This window comes from Sitophilus oryzae, unplaced genomic scaffold (genome assembly GCF_002938485.1).
Source record: "Sitophilus oryzae breed Bouriz unplaced genomic scaffold, Soryzae_2.0 scaffold_845_pilon_pilon, whole genome shotgun sequence".
Taxonomy (NCBI): domain Eukaryota; kingdom Metazoa; phylum Arthropoda; class Insecta; order Coleoptera; family Curculionidae; genus Sitophilus; species Sitophilus oryzae.
The window spans coordinates 1,806,238-1,824,934 of NW_022147467.1; the positions used below are offsets into that span (position 1 = coordinate 1,806,238).

The 18,697-nt window shown below is 30.8% G+C and overlaps 2 protein-coding genes across 3 annotated transcripts in view; one reads left to right on the plus strand and one right to left on the minus strand.

The window, feature by feature from the left end:
• Positions 1–18,697, minus strand: part of LOC115889735 (protein Shroom-like) — a 513,929-nt gene that overhangs the window by 53,522 nt on the left and 441,710 nt on the right. The gene's annotated exons all lie outside the window — the stretch shown is intronic.
• On the plus strand, positions 11,061–18,626 carry LOC115889737. The gene is made up of 2 exons (XM_030909802.1): positions 11,061–11,385; positions 16,714–18,626. The coding sequence occupies exons 1-2, from the start codon at positions 11,375–11,377 to the stop codon at positions 18,239–18,241; spliced, it is 1,539 nt and encodes a 512-aa protein (XP_030765662.1). The 5' UTR covers positions 11,061–11,374; the 3' UTR covers positions 18,242–18,626.

Sequence of the window (18,697 nt, forward strand, 5' to 3'; positions counted from 1 at the left end):
GTTCAAGTTCAGAATTTTGCACTGAATCTATCTGTATCTTATCTTGAAAAAAGAACCGTTAATTACCAGATAAGAAAATCAAATACTTTAAAAAATGCACAGTAAAATACTTAATAAATTAATCATGTTGTCTTTATCGGAGATAACAGATATTTTGCAAAAGTAAATAAAACAAAGTTCACGACCTGAATTTATTAACATTTGCCCTACTATCATCATTAAGAATAATTTAATTAAAAAGAATATATTTTTTGAAATAATAGAAAATAGAAAGTAATTCTAAATCTAAAGAAGAAAACATTCGACCAATCTGTACTATAGGGCAGGTCAAAAAATCGACACTATTTGTTTTTTTTTCAATTTATACTCTAAAAAAGGTACCTAGACACCTCAAAAAAATACTCTCCAAGTATGAGCTCTTAATTTTAATAGGAAGGTTTTAAAGATATTCCTCGTCAAACTTCAATGCACAATAATTTTAACAGTTTTTGATTAATAATTCCAACAATTCCAATTTATTTTATGAGTTTCTGAAAAATAGAATAAAGTCTTCGAGGCCTTCTAGATTTCGCCTATATAAAGTGCGTTTTTAGTGCGAAAAAATAAAGCTTTATAAAAAAAGGATTCATTTATTTTATAAATTAGATATAATATTATAACAAGGTTTTCTAGGTTATGTCATTGTTATTTTATTCTCGCGAATGCATGCATTCAAATTTTACTTTTTTTTAAGGTAATATAATTTTAAAAGGTCCGATGTCTATATGAGGATTTTCTTTAGTATAATATAGTGATTTTTTCGAAAAAATAGGGGCTTTAAATGTGTACCAAATCTACATCCTAGTAATAAGTGGGATTGTAAATTTGGTACAGTTGTTTACAAAATAGTTTTGATACATTAAAAAAAACTATACATATACAAAAAATAAATAAGTTACTTTTGAATCCCATGTGTCAAAAAATCATACTTTTTTTAGTTTTTTAAGGCACTCGTAATCCACAATTTTGATTTTTTTTCAGAGTACGCAGCTTTAGTATTTCTTTCTATACATTCAACTAACGTATTATCGAAAAAAAAAAAAAACAGCGTCTAGTTGGCTAGGAAATGACAATCAATGACATACCCCATATAATTTTAAATAAAAAAGGGAGCGTATGGTATAATTAAACTAAAAGCAGTAAAACCACGAAAAAACCTTTGTACAGGGTGGGTCAAATTCGACGCTTTTAAATGGAAACACCCTTTTCTATAGGAGATAGACGAAAACTAATATATGTGTCTGGAGTTCAATTTTCATCAAAAACATGATGGTGAAAACCGCACATCAATATCTGTTACCGTTTCGGAGTTACGGGGTGTTTTTCAAAAATGTGCATTTTTAACAAATCGCTCTAACTTTTTTGCTATGGAAAATTTTGTATTTCTATGAAAACATTTTCAAAGCACCTTTTTATCTAGAATTTAATGGTTTAAGTATAATTTTTTTAAAATTAATAATTTAAGAGTTATTAACAGAAAAAATGTTTTTTATTTGGGACACCCTCTATATTTTTAATTAACTGAAAAGAATTTAAAATTGCCTTTCCAAAAATATAGCACACTTGATATTTTATTATAATCCCCTTCGAAATACAGAATTTTTAAAAGTTCGCCACTTTTAACTAGTAGGCTTTGGACCCCTTTTGATGATATGCCCTTAATGGAACTCGAAAACATATTTTTCCAGCAAGACGACGCACCGCCTCAGAACGCTGAAGTTATTAGCAAATTTTTGCAGCCAGTTTCAAGAATAATTGAATAGCTAATCAAGATCCCAGCCGTCGAGGCCGCCTGACTTAGTGCCCATGGATCTAATCCTATGGATATATTTGCGGAAGAATAAAGGTTCCTTATTCTTCCGTATAATCTAGACAAGAATTAGAAATACTTAGCAGTTATGAGAGGGTATCTTTCACCACCACTGAGTTAATGAATTCCGCGAGAAATGTTCAAAAACGGCCCCGTCTGTCCATAACAGAAGACGTGGATGATATGTCAAACACCTGTAGCAAAATCTCATGTCTTCGTTTGCTATTTATTTTTATTGTTTTCAGATATAGTTTAAATGTGTTGATGTTGGTTAAATATATTTTAAATTGTTATAAAATTCTGCATCTCTCATAGCAAATATTTTAATTTCGTTTTAATTGATGCTCACAGCTAGACAAAATAACTCTCTACTAAATAAGTAGACTTACAAGTCTACTTATTTAAGCGGGCGAATTTTTATAAACTCTATATCTCGAAGAGGAAATATATCAAGTGTGTTATATTTTTGGAAAGGTAATTTTAAATTCTTTTCAATAAATTAAAAATATACAGGGTGTCCCATATAAAAAATCAAATTTTCTGCTGATAATTCTTAAATTATTAATTTAAAAAAAAATATACGTAAATCATTAAATTCTACGTAAAAATGTGCTTTGGAAATGTTTTTATAAAAATACAAAATTTTCCATAGCAAAAAAGTTACAGCGATTTGTTAAAAATGCATATTTTTGAAAAACACCTCTTAACTCCGAAACGGTAACATATATCGACATGCGGTTTTCACCATCTTGTTTTTGACAAAAAATGAGCTTCAGACATATATTAGTTTTTGTCTATCTCCTATAGAAAAGGGTGTTTCCATTTAAAAGCGTCGAATTTGACCCACCCTGTACTTTAACCAGCGAAATATTTACGATGTAGGAATTTCGCATAAACGCAATTTATTTATATGGAAATATGATTGCAAGGTTAACGAAATCAGCTTAAGATAGTTTTTCTTTGAGTTACTGATCACGTTCTGCATTTATTTACGTAAGTTTTAACAGCATTTCGCAGAAACCAATTTGTTTACACGACTTTCGACCTAAAATATGCGATACAGATATTGCTTAGGAAATATCGAAATTCCTCGCAGTTGCATCATCACATTTCGGAATATCGATACGAATGCACATGCAGATGGCGATTCGTAATAAATAATGGAAAATATTTTGCAAACTCAGCTTCCGAAGTAAACAGAGTTTCGAGAAGGAATGTGCGTTTTAAATGGAGAATGAATAAACAAACAGGGTCCAAATTACTGACAGATTTGCAAAAATAAAGTATTATGTACCTAATTCATCATCATCATTTTCAGGTTATTCAACCATTTCCAATTATGGTGTAGCCTCCTTCACATATTTAAATACTCTCTTTGTAGTTGGGCCCATTGTTGTCTATTGTTAGCTTTTTTTTATAGATGGGAAACGCCTTTAGTGCCGGAATGTGGGGATCTCCCTCATGCGAGAGGGTCTACCCACTAAAAACCCATCTGTGCTCTAAGCTTGCCAATCCGGTACGCCGAAGGCATTTTATCAAGATTAGAGACTTATCATACTTCTATGTTGGTCTTGTCTCTACCCAGATCTTGCCTTTTTCTTCATAATGTTCCTTAACATGCCGCAAATCGCTTTGGTATTTTCATTCGATGATGTTAGAAGGTTTCCGACGTTTACTCTAGAAATCTTCGTACCATACACTGTTTCTGCGTTTTCCCGTAAATCTTCGTGCGCGTGACACTCAAATAGTGTGTGGTTAGCCGAGTCTGACACCTCGCAATACCAGCATTTAGGAGAGTCAGCCTGTGCAGATACTCGTCAAATACTCCATGGCCAGTCATGGCTTGCGTAATGTAGTAGTCCGTGTTTGCTTGGTCGCATTTTATCCAATCTTTAATATTGGGTATGAAAGTCTTTGTCCATCCGCTATATGCTTCTCATCATGTCTGCCATTGCTCTAGTACCAGAAGTTCTATTTTTATATATTTGATTCCTTTCCTGGACTGGAGACTGACTGGAGGTATCTTAGCAAGACACAGTACCGCTACTGTTGGACATGTGCAGTATGCCGATGCATCCCTGAGTGCTAACTTCCTATTTATCCTTTTTAGCATGTTTTCGTAATGCTTGAAGCGCATGGATCTGTCCCAGATCGGCGATGCGTAGAGTGAGAACTACCGAAGCGAGAAGTCTTCTTTTTTCCGCGCGAGGTCCTCCGATATTGGGAGTTATTCTCGTCAGATGCTGGATGATGCCAGTCGTTTTATCCCTGATTTCTGTGACGTGTGAAGTCATTCGCATGCCCGAGTCGAACCAAACCCCCATATATTTAACCTTCTTTTGAGGTTTTATAATTAAATTATCCCACTTTATGCTTAGATCTTTTGCCTTGCGTTGTCCAACGAGAATGACCAGCTCAGTTTTTTCGGGGGCCAGTTTGACACCCATGCCTTCCAACTTATTTTTAATCGCTTGTCTATTGTTAGTTATGCGGGCCCAAGTTATCTCTGCTAATTTCCTAATATAATGGTCCCATGTCAGGTTTGGTCTTCTTCTAAATCTCTTAATTTGTCGTGGGTACCATGCTGTAATTTTTTTGGTCCATCTGTTCTCCGTCTTTCTTGCCGGGTGTCCTGCCCATTGTCACTTGAGGGATTTGATTCTGTGGATGACATCTATTACCTGGGTCTTCTGTCGTATTCTTTTGCGGTCTTTCTTGGTTACTCCCAGCATATTTCGTTCCATTGAGCGTTGTGCTACCTGGAGTTTCCTTATAATATCCGTTTTAAGTGTCTAGGTTTCGCAAGCATAGGCCATGACTGGTAGTACACATTGGTCGAATGTTTTCTCTTTTAGATAAAGTATCATTCTAGATTTGAATATGACTGAGTTTATTTCATAAGTACTCCATGCTAACTTAATTCTTTTGTTGATTTCTGGTAGTATAGATCCTGAGCTGTGTGTTATTTGTCCTAAATAGTATTCTTCTACTGTTTCCAATGTTGCGTTATTTATTAGAACGTCTTTTCTGTCTACTAGTTCGTTGTACATTACTTTAGATTTTGCTAAATTCATTTTGAGACCTACTTTATAGCTGGCTGTATTTAATTCGTTAATTTGTGCTTGTAGATCTTCAGGACTATTGGCAATTAAGACTATGTCATCAGCGAATTTTAGATGGTTAATATACTCTCCATCTATGTTTTATCCTTTGCTGGTCTAGTCCAGTTGACGGAAGATTTCTTCTAGTGATTCTGTAAACAGATTTCAGGATATCGCGTCTCCCTGTCGTACTCCTTTGCCAGTTGGGAACTCTGGGGTTGGTTTTATATATCATTACTCTTGCTTTGGTTTCTTTGTATATATTGGTGAGAGTTTCAAAAAAAGGCTTGTCAATACCTTATTTCGCTAGGACCTCTATCATTGTTTTAGGATATATCGAGTCGAAAGCCTTCTCAAAGTCTATAAAGTCTATGGCTAGTGGAAGTTCGTATTATTTTTTAAGATTTGAATATGGTAGGTACCTGATTATTAATGTTAAATAATAATTATTGCATCATTAATTAATATTTGTTATAAAATATAAATTACTAGCTGACCCGGCTTACTTAGTACGCCAGTACCGCCTTTGTATGCATGTCGATTCAAATATTATCTATACAGGGTGCCAAAAAATAGTGTATCTAACTTCACTGGGTGATTCTACAGATAAAAGTGAAACAAAAAGTTCCTAATAAACATATGCCCTAAAATGCTTTCCCTATTTTTAAGAAAATTGGGAAACCTTTTTTCCTGAAATTTGGTACTCTTACACACATTTTAATGCCAAAGCCAATGGCGGTAGTGTAAAATTCCGTAACAACCCTGCAAGGTTACTTCCCATTAGGCTAGAGAGTACTACTGGTGGTACTTCTTTTATTTTTATAGCTACAGTAACTACAATGAATGACATAAAAAGCTAGGACTTTTTGAGGTAAAATAGGTGCTATTAGTATAGTTTGAAATGGTGAACGGTTTTCAAAATATTTGCATTTAAAGATTATGATGCATTGATATTACTGTTAGCGAAATCATAAACTTAATTTATTTATAATTTCTTTAGATTTTATCATTTCGCTAATTCCAATGTGTACCTTTAGTTAATACTAAAAATACAATAAAAAGTAAAATATGCGTGTGGATATTAGGTAGCATATATGACATATTCAAATGCAATAATTTATATTATTTTTCATAATAAATATAAAAATATACATATTATATTTTACTAATATTTATACGTATTGCAATACTGCAAAAATAGAATGTGATATAGTGAGCATATAATGTTATTTTCAAGATAAGATCCGTGTTTTAAATATCTTTGGATATTTTCGACATTTTTTGCTTATTATTTGTTGATTACTTGATTATTTTTTTGTTATTTGATTTTAGATTTTTTGTTCATTTTTTTTATTTTACACACTATATGTATATTTTAATCGGGTATTAAAAACATTTTCTTAATGAAATAAATATTTTTTGAAATTAAGAGAAAACTATCCAGTTTAAAACATTTTACACTTCCTAAAGAGAATATTCCTTTTTAAATATTTCAAAACATGATTGTTTTTAGATATAGAAATTTCTAGACATTTTCGTACGCAAGATTTTATTGTTAATAAAACTGAATAAACAGTTTCAGTAATCTTGGTTTAACAATAGCCTTAATTATTCTTAGTTACATACTGTGAGTGTTTAAAAAAATGAATCATATTGTTTGCAATAAAATATCCTCGAAAATATCATTCCTATACATAGGTAACATTTTTATGCAAGTAAATTAAATAATGTACAGGGTGTCCCATTTTAATTGAAATCATACGGTATCTCTGTTATTAGTAAAGATAGGAGGATGCGGTTTATAAACTTGTGCCACTTTTTTGTTAAACGGAAGATGCTGACAACAAAATTTTCATAGGCCTCTTGGTTTCTGAGCTACAGGGTCTTTTCGAAAATTTTGCAATTTGGGACAGGCCCCGTATCTCCGTTATTATGGATGAAATCGAGAAGGTGAAAAGTGATTCTTGTAGAACTTTTTACGTAGAATACAGCGGTGTAGTTTATTTTTCTACGAAAAAAATATTTTTGAAAATATGAACTAAACCACAGGTTAGTTAAACTTATGTTTTTTGAAATGGAACACCCTGTATGTTTATAAATCATATGATCCGCCTTGCTATGAGCTTCTCAAAAATATATATCACGCTATATTTATTTTCACTATTTACGGCAATATTTAAAATATATAATTTTCTTATTAGTAGGCCGTGATAAATAACAAAAATCAAAAATGGTATTTACTAAAATAGTCATACACTTATTAAAATTTTGTTTGGAATTGATATATTTTACTTTTGAACTGTTACCCCTCAATCTCTGAATATATTTTTTTTAATGGAATTTATTATAACAGGATGGGTTTGCTAATATCTAAAAGCTTGCATTATTAGCTTGCATTATTAAAGAATTTTCCAGGTGTTAGTTGCCGCGATATATTTCATATTTCAAAAATCCCTAAAATCAGAAATCGAGAAAGGACAAATCCAGGACTCAGGGAGGCCATCATATGGGTCCATTGCTTTCAATTATTCATTGATTTGAGAAATAATAATTAAACAACATTCTAATATTTTCGTTGTAAGTTAAGTTGTGAGTGGGGGTTGCATCTTGCTGAAAGTATATAGAAATGTAGAAAATTAAGTTTTCCTAATATATAAAGAATTTATTAGTGGCTCTCAAAATAAAACAAGAGACAGATAGCAGTATACTTTTAATAATTCTCTAGTGATCTTTTAATATATTTATTTAAATATTGCAGTAAATATTGACAATAAATATAGAATATAGAGTGATATATATTTTTGAGAAGCTTATGGCAAGCCAGATCCTATAATTTATAAATATACAGGGTGTTCCATTTAATAAAACCTAACTTTAATTAATATCGTTAAAAATATTCTTTTCGTGGAATAACAGACTACGCCACTATATTCTAGGTAAAAAGTTCTACAATAAACAGTTTTTGCCTTCTCGATACCTTTAACAATAACAGAGATACAGGGGGCGTCCCAAATTGCAAAATTTTCAAAAATACCCTGTAGCTCAGAAACGAAGAGGGCTATGAACATTTTGTTTACGGCATCTTTTGTTTCACAAAAAAGTGGCACAGGTCTGTGCAAACCGCACCCTTCTGTCTTCACGAATAACGGAGATACAGTATGATTTCAACGAAAATGGGATAGGGAGCCCCAGATTTAAATTCTAGAAAAATATATAAACCTATTACTGATTATAACACAGATCAAAAATTAAGTTTAAAGTAGTGTGATGTGTAGAATCAGTTTCTTATATTTTTTATTATTTCTTGTTAATTTTTTAAGTAATGAAAATTTAATTTATCATAAACAATATTATATTTCTTCAATTTTTGTAGCTATATTTTAAAATTAGTTAATTTTATATATAGCCCCATAACATGTCTATAAATAAAATCCAGAAAAAAATATTTATTTTTTGTATATTTTAATGTAATGCACCTATGTATTTATTAAATCATCATTAGTCTTATTTATTTGCATAATTTTGATTAAATATACAGGATGAGTCTTCTCAAATAAGTACAAATATTTTCAGGACTGGTAGATCTCGATAAAAGAAACATTCTTTTTACCGTTTTTCAAATAAGTCGAAAATAACCGAGTAGGTTATTTAAAAAAAAATTGAGAGCCACCGGATTTTTTTTGTATTAGTATTCCTTTTAGTGCCGTAACTATGGAGTAAAAGCCGTAACCACGGTAATATGTGGAAAAATTTGCGGTGAACAGGCAGTTCTAAAACGTTTTTTAAAGAAGAAATTTTAAAAGAAAACGCACGATTTTCAATATCTTTTTTTGCGAAAAAATCCTCATTGACGTGTTTCTGGGATCGAAATATACTACCCCTACTTAGTTAAGACTGTATGTTAGAAACCTGTATATTAAACCCTGTATATTAGATACTCTATTGTGTCACATTTTTGAATTAACTATTGTGAAACAAATTGAAAATTATAATAATTCATATATTTGCAATTGCATTGTTGTGTTATTGGCTTTATAGTACCTAATAAGAAGAAAACAGTTAATCAATATTTATCATGTCATTAAACTGATAAATTTAACTATTACTTAAATAACTGATACCTATTTAAAACTCATTAAATTTAATAGGTACTTCAACCAGAAGTTAGATATAAGCTAAACTAAACAAAATTAAAAAAAAATTAACTATACTTTCTTTGAAACTATTTCGCTAATTTTATTTAAATAGGATCATATTAATTTGACTCACCGTTTCATATATCTTACAGCCATATTAAGGTCACTTTACACAATATTTCACTAAAGAAATGAATTAATTGATAATCAAAGCGCAACACTCACTAAGTGGTCACAAATTTAAAACCGAACTGTGTTACTGAACGCGAATAATAGGAACCGTCCAAACCCGATAGGAGATTCCCCATAACTGTGTTTCTAAACATTACTTAGCTTAAGCCGAATTACTCTACGGATGCGTCACGTTAAATGTTTACTTAAAATCGAAACGTGCAGAAAAAAGACATTCCTATATCGTTCCGTCCTTGTCCGACTCGATGGTTGGACTATTCGTTATTCGTTTCCGATTATCATTCTATCGATGTCACTTGCGTACCTCAAGGACGCAAATATCCACTTCCCATAACAATAAGTCGACCGATGAAGAATTAATAACGACGTCTATTGAATTGTTATTATTACTAGTGAGTCATTTCTTTCATTTCTCAACTTGTTTGTGATTTATTTGTCTTTTTGGGGCGTAAATATTACAGATAGTGAAACGGCTGTTTCGGGTTAAGACATTGAACTGCGTAAAGTCGATAACATTGGACTGGAAATCTTAACGTTTTTTTTTGAAATATTTGTAGTAAGATAAGATAATAATATATTTTTTTATATATAATCTTCACAATAACTAAATCATTTATCATATTCCGTGTGGTGGCATCGGAACACGGGATGTCACATTTAAATTTTGAAATGGTCAGATATCTGTACAAATCTCGGTCCAGATAATTTTACGCAAAAGTTGTATTTGACTTTTTTGAAGAGGCGTTAAAGTTGTACTTTTGTCTAGAATTTCGTTTCATTTGGAATAGTCATTTAAAAGTTATTTGGATTCGTATAGAGTCCAAATCCGCAAGTGATGCTATTATAAAATTATCAGAATTGGCTTCCGAGGTACTTGATGCATCCGAGGTTTCTTTGTGTGTTTTTGTAGATTTAACAAAAGCGTTCGATACAGTTCACCATGAAATCCTGTTATACACACTTAGTAATATGGGTTTTAGAGGAAGGACCAACGATCTATTTAGAAACTATCTAAATAACCGATAGCAAAACGTGTCCATCACGGGTGTTAAAAAGAGAAAAGGGTGGTCAACTATGGTGTACCTCAGGGTACTGTACTGGGCCCTGTACTTTTTTATATATACATTAATGAGTTAGTAAACTTGAAATTCGATGCACACATTTTGAGTTATGCTGATGAGCTGATGATACAGCAATTTTCTTCAGATCAACATGTTGGAATCAATTGAAAGCAAAAGTAGAAAAATCAATGGTGTTGTGAACATACATTTAATATGGTTATATGTATATGTATATTCGACAAATTGTATAAAATATTATTTTTACCCTTATTCTACGGCTATGCCTAAAGAATTTAAGGTACGAAAAATACCATCAACATTATTATTCTTCTCAGAAAGATGGGTGATGCAAATAAACAGAACCATTACCTTAAGATGAAATTTGGAAGAAATAGTCATAAATAGTTGCATCATTTTTAGTTTTCCTTTGTAATTCGTTTACTTTCAGACGCGATGTCTGGTTTCTATTTACTTAAGAAATGGTCATGTTTGTCCCTTTGCAAACCTACCTGAAAATATTATTAAGAAATAGTAGGTACGCCCGTGGATTTTCGGAGAGGGCATTCTCATAAAAGCACGGTCACAGAAGGGACCGGGGACATTCATAAAAATTTTTCATAGACGTAATACTGCTAAATTTATATTTTGTATTAAAAGTTTAAAAATAAAAAGTAATAACAACTTAGTAAGAATTTAATTATAAAAAATAAAGAATAACATTCCCAACAAGTGGTGATACGAGTCAAATAGAGAACTACAACATTTGGTGGCAGCGACTACAAGATTGGTGACGACGGTGGTCCAATCCAGGATCACGACATTGGTGGCAGCGGTAAAAACTACCAAGGTTTCCTGAAGGTGCGCCAGACGCAGCAGAAAACCTACCAGTTTTTGGAAGAAGATAGAGGCAACGGGCAGTTCTTGAAGGTGCACCAAGAAGCAGCAAGAAGCCCGACACGAGACGTAGACATTGGGGACACTGAAGGAGCGCCAGACGCAGCAGCAAGTCTCCAGGGAAGCTTTTGTTTTCACCAGATGATGACGGGGTAAGTCTTTCATTTGTTTACTGTATTGTGACGCTACTGTTTTCTTCTGATTTTAGTTAGTTAGATTTAAGTTAAGACAATAATAATTCTGGGCTGCAAATAAAAAAAAAAAAAAAATATTGCTTAAAATTCGTAAATATTTTTTTCTCTCTTCAAACTAAAATACATCTATAAAAATAAATAATAATTCTTAAACTAAAGTAATAAATCATTAATAAAATATAATAATGGCAGGAGGTAAAGACGCAACTGATGTTCTGAATTTAATAAATTCATTTGATGGTCAGGGTGACGCAAATTCACTCAATTTTTCTTAAAAAATTGTGATTCAATATTAAAAATTGTCAAAGTGGATCAAAAAGAATTACTAGTAGATTTAATTTTTTGGTACTAAATTAAAAGGGAAGGCACAAGAGGTAACACAATATAAACAGTTTCAAAATTGGGAAGAACTAAAAGATTTCTTATTAGAGCACTTTACTGATAAAACACCACCATCGCATTTTCTAACACAAATAATGAATATAAAGCAACATTTTAGGAAACTGTAAAAGAATATGGCGATAGATTACAAATTCTCTTTAATAAATATAAAGAAACGTGTCACTTAAATTATGCAAATAACGAAGCTACTGTTTTAATAGAAAATTTAAACTCCATTTTAGTCAATACTTTTAGAAAAGGACTCAACGATGAAAAAATTCAAATGCGTATTATTGCCGAAAATACTACATATTTAGATAAAGCTTTATCATTAGCAATTGAAATGGAACTTGAGAATAATGACAGGTTTAAAAACTCGCATTTTAAAAATATAGGTTTTGTAGAGCGTGGAAATAGACAATTAAATAATCATTCTTCTAATAATTCCTGTTTATTTTGTTTTAAAAATAATCATTTAACATCACAGTGTAGACAGCTTAGGCAATACGAACAAAATAGTAACTCATATAATAGAAATGTACCTAGCAATAATCAGACACGCCCACCGCAAAATTTTAATAGCAATAATAATTTTTCAAATAGACAAGACGTAAATACAGTACAATATAATCAAGGACGTTTCACTAATCGAAACTACAACAATCAAAATTTTAATCAGAACAACGACGTGCGTAATTATAATCGTAATTATGGTAACAATTATAACAGTAATAATCCTCGTTCAAATTACAATAATAGATATTCTCAGAATCCAAGAAATTTTAATAACTCACAAGTTCCTCAACGGCAGCAAAATGTTTCGATACCTCAACAATCTCAAAATTTTTCTAATTACAATAATGAATCCAGTACTACCAATTTTAATAGTTCAAATAATAGATCACCACAACAAATTCAAACTATAAATTCTCAGTCGTTAATCAATTCAGCAGATAATTATTTTTCAGAACCGAGCACATCTCAAAATTTTTCGGGAAACGAGAGCGAAGCCTTGGTCGCGAGCAGCCGATTAAGCGCTTCTTAAAATTAGATAATAGCTGTTCTATGAATTACACACTACCTGAGCATAAAAATAAAATTAAAATTGAGCAAAACTTAATTGACATACCGCATAAATCAGTATTATTTTCCGATAGTTACCAACAATTAGAGATAATTAAAATCCCTTCTTTAGATATAAAAGATAAAGAATTACATCTTTTATTAGATACAGGGGCAGATATATCTTTATTGAAAGAATGTATCTTATTACAAAATAATCTAAAATTAAATAAAACTTGCATTATAGAATTAAAAGGTATAAGTAAAGAACCTGTATTTACTAAAGGTGTTTGTAACATCCCAATTAAATTAAACAATAACAAAGCAATAACTCATCCTTTTCACATTGTGCCAGATAGTATACCGATTAAAAGTGATGGACTATTAGGACGCGATTTTTTGCAAAAGTATAAAGCCAAAATAAATTACGAAGACGGAGTCATTAATTTTGAAGACAATTTTTTTAAAATTTTGCCGTCAGAAGCAACTACAATAATTCCCGCGAGATGTCAAATTATTGTACCTGCTCTAGCTAATTTATCTTCGTCCGAAGGCATAGTAGTTTCAAAACAATTATCCGAACATTTATATCTAGGGTCAAGCCTAACAAAAGTCCAGAACTATAAATGTTTAGTTAGCATATTAAATATTTCTAATGAAGCTCAAACTATCCATACACCTAGAGTGAATGTCGAACCTATTTCTTTTAATGAGTACGAATTTATAGAAACATATAATTATGACATTATCGATCGTTTTGCTAAAATAAGAAAAGAAATTAATCTAGACCAATTAAATGAAGAAGAAACTAATTCAGTATTAGATATTTGTAGAGATTTTAACGATATTTTTTACTTAGAAGGCGATAAACTAACAAGCACCAACACAATAAAACACACTATACCGACAGAAAGTAATAAAGGTCCTATTAACGTAAAACCTTATAGATTGCCTTTCAAACATAAAGAAATAATTAATGAACAAACTGAGCAAATGTTAAAAGACGGGGTAATTTCCGCTTCGGACAGTCCTTGGAATAGTCCTTTACTAGTTGTTCCTAAGAAAAGCGACCCATTATCACCTAAATTTAGAGTATGCGTTGATTTTCGAAAGTTAAATGAAATTACCATTGGAAACGCATATCCTCTACCTAATATAGCAGAAATTTTAGACCAGTTAGGAAAATCTCATTATTTTACTACCTTAGATCTTACTAGTGGATTTCATCAGGTAGAAATGGACGAAAAAGATAAAAATAAAACCGCTTTTAGCACTAATACAGGACATTACGTTTATAACAGAATGCCTTTCGGTTTAAAAGGAGCTCCCGCCACATTTCAAAGACTCATGAACACAGTTTTAAGCGGTCTTAATGGTATGAAATGCTTTATTTATTTAGATGATATAGTAATTTATGCAAACAACTTAAATGAACATAACGATAGATTAATTGAAGTTTTTCAAAGATTTAGACAACATAATTTAAAACTTCAACCTTCGAAGTGTCAGTTTTTACGAAAAGAATGTTTATACTTAGGTCACATTATTACAGAAAACGGCATTAAACCAGATCCATCAAAAATTCAATGTGTAACAAACTTTCCGCAACCTAAAAATCCTAAAGATATAAAATCTTTTTTAGGGCTTGTAGGATATTATAGGAAATTTATCAAAAATTTCGCTAAAATTGCTAAACCTTTAACCGAATTATTAAAAAAAGATTCTGTTTTTAATTGGGGTATAAAATGCGAAAATTCTTTCCAAATTCTTAAAGATAGTATAACTTTTCCACCTGTTCTCCAATACCCAGATTTTACCAAAGAATTTATTATAACAACAGATGCGAGTAATTTCGCAGTAGGAGCAATTTTATCGCAGGGTAAGGTTAATCATGATCGTCCAATAGCGTTTGCTAGTAGAACTCTAAATAAAGCAGAACAAAATTATTCAACTTCAGAAAAAGAGCTAACTGCAATCGTCTGGGCAGTAAAACATTTCCGTCCATATATTTTTGGCACAAGATTTAAAATTGTTACAGATCACAAACCCCTACTCTATATATTTAATATCAAAGACCCTGGTTCTCGTTTGACGCGTTTTAGAATAAAACTTGAAGAATATGACTATGAAATAATTTATAAAGCTGGAAAGATTAATACAAATGCTGATGCATTGAGTAGAATAGTTAGCACAACAAATGTCAATTCTATTATTACCAATTATGATAATTTTAAAACACATCTCGAAAGCCATATAATTATTAATTCCAAAGTCAAAGAAAAAAACACAAATCTGTTTGAAACACCACAACTTATACCTATAGTTTTATTTTTGCCAAAATTATTCAACAAAAACGACTTTAAAATTCTAGAAAAAAATAAACAAATTAATACATTTTTAGAACATTACGATAACACAAATCCTTTAGACATGCCGTCAGTTTTTCAGTATCAACAAAATAATTGTAATATATTTCTATTAACAGACAACGAAAATACATTCAGTGATATTAATTATGAAAATATTTGGTCTTGCTTACTAACTTTACGAAATATTATATCCAACGAAAAAACCGAACTATCATTTATAAAATATCATTACAACTCATTAGTCAAATGGGAAATCGTTCTTCCTATGATAAGATATATTTTTAAAGACCTCTATTCAGAAATTACAATATTTAACAACAGTCTTATCAACCCCTCAGATGCTGAAAAAGTTGTATTATTAAATGAAAATCACAATTGTCCATTAGGAGGTCATCAAGGGTCATCCCGCACATATAAAAAATTATCTCAATTATATACATGGAAAGGTATGAAAAAAGACATAAAAGAGTTTATAAAAAAATGTGAACTTTGTCAAAAAAATAAACAGTCTCGAAAAACAAAAATGCCTATGGTAATTACGACCACGGCATCAAAACCGTTCGAAAAATGTTTTTTAGATATAGTTGGACCACTACCAGAAACCGAAAATGGTCACAAATACATATTAACCTTTCAGGATGATTTAACAAAATATATAATTAATATACCTATGAGAAATCAAGAAGCTGTAACTGTAGCGCATCATTTTGTAACGAATATTATATGCATTTACGGAATACCTGACATGCTAGTCACAGATCAGGGGTCAAATTTTTTAAGTGATATTTTTAAAAGTACTTGCAAGTTTTTAAAGATAAAAAAGATCCAAACAACAAGTTATCACCCAGAGTCAAACGGAGCACTAGAACGCTCTCATAAAGTTCTAGAAGAATATTTAAGACACTTCATTAAGACATCTCAAACAGACTGGGATAATTGGATTCCCTATGCAACATTTACATATAATACTACACCTCACACTGCTACACAATTTTCTCCATTTGAACTTTTATTCGGACATATTCCTACATTACCAACATCAGTTAAACAACCACCTAAAGTCAATTATACTTATGATGATTTCATAAACAATCTTAAACAAAAAATGCAACATTCTAATCAATTAGCTAAAGAAAACTTATTAAAATGTAAAAACATATCAAAAAATAATTACGATAAAAACAGTTATACCAGAATATTCGAAATTGGTGACAAAGTGTTACTTTACGACGAATCAGTTCGACGTGGCAGAAGTAAAAAACTTTCCGCCTTATGGATTGGTCCATATACCATTATAAAAAAAATCAGATGTAAATTATACAATTCAAAAAGGAAAAAATAAACAAACTATTCATGCAAATAGATTAAAATATTTTTATTATTAAAACTAAACATAATCAGTATATATAGATTATAAAAACTAGAATTAATAAATTTTAATTAGCTTATTATTAGTATATATATTTTGTTTTAGGGTTAATTTATTTATAATAATTACCAGTATCCTAGCAGTAGTCCACTCAGAATACAATATAACCACTTATGACTTGAACCCTGGAATACACTTTGAGCACCTGGGCGAACTAAGGTTTTTTAATAACAAATGGAAACTAGTAACTTTTGTAGAATTAGAAAATATTAGTAATAAGTTATTATCATTAAAGAATTACCGTAAGTATACTACAGATTTATGCAATAATGAGAATGCTCAATATCACTATTATATTTGTCAGTTATTTTTGAAAAGTTCTAAATACACTTTCGAAAAAATTGAAAAAGAACTAGAAGTCTTACACGAATTGATCGGTCATAGTCATTTATCAGAAAGTAGACAAAAACGAGGTTGGTTCAATATTGTAGGAAAAGCAACTAAAGTTTTATTCGGCGTTTTAGATGAAGAAGATGCTAAATACTATAATGATAAAATTTCACAAATGAATAAAGACGAAACTTCAGTCCTTCAACTTTTAAAAGAACAAACAAAAATTGTTCAATCAACAATAATTAATTTCAATAATACTATTGGAACTTTAGATTTTAACGAAAATTTATTAAAAAATAATATAAAAAAGATTAGCGATGAATTAAGCAAAGTCAAAGAAAATTTTCATTTTCTATATATAAAAACCGGCATAGAAGAACACGTCACTATTTTAAATATGATGCTAAATCAATTACAATTAGAAATCATGACGATTACGAATGCTATTTTAGTAGCAAGAAAGGGAGTTTTACACCCCTCAATATTAACGCCATTAAGGTTAATTAACGAATTAAAAGATGTGTCCGAATCTCTACCTCATGGATTAGAATTTCCTGTACCATTAGATCCGCTCAATGCAAATCTCATTCTAAATGTTATCGAGTTGCAAGTTTATTTCGAAAACAAACGATTAATATATATTATAAACATCCCTTTAATTGAAACAAATTTATTCTATATTTATAAAATATCACCCTTTCCAAAATTAATGTCAAATAACCAGTTTATATTAATTCAACCCTCATCTAAATATATAGCAATTGACGAAAGCAAACAGCAGTTTATTACACTGTCGGAAATAGAATTTAATACTTGTTTAAAAATTATAGAAAATAAATTTATTTGCAAGCAACAAAAACCAGTTTCTCTTGCTCATTTGGCAGATAATTGCGAAGTTAAATTATTGCAATTCACAAATATCATACCTGATATCTGTGACAAACGTATAATTCAGTCAGATAGAGCAATTTTTATTCAACTACAAACCAGTAACACTTGGTTATTTGCAGTTCCTCATCCAGAAACTCTTACGATATCATGTAATAATAAAAAAAATCACGTAGATGTAATACTAAAAAATTGCGGTAGTGTCACTATAGGTAAACAATGTAAAGCTTATAGCGCATCATCAATGCTAATCCCTCATGGAAATACAGTCCAGTCCAATATTTCAAGTGATTTTATTCCACCATTCGACATTAGTGATAATTGTTGCGAAAGGATAAAGGAAGAAAAATAAACATTAGTGAAATATTTCTCAACGAACATTATAGGAAATTAACAAAGCACATCCCCGAACTTAATGTAGCGAGCCATAAGCTAGAAGATATTGAAAAGTTAGGTGATGAAATTCTAAAAAGGAAACTTGTAAACAATTATACATTTCCAGCATCTGTAATTGCCTATATCTTAGCTCTTCTTGCTATTATTTTTATTATTTATAAATTGTATACAAAATGTACTAACAAGACAGCCTGTTGCGGAATTATTCCAAACTTATGCATTAGAGTTAATCAGTCTGTGGAACCATCTTCTAGAAATAGTGATAGATATGTTGCTCATTATAATCGTAATATTAGCCAAAACTCTGAAAATGTAGGTAACTATGAAAACTCCGAAGAAGAGAATGTTAATTTACAGGCGCCCTCGCGCAGACCCATTGGGTATGTACCATCAAGGCGACCATTAAAAGAAA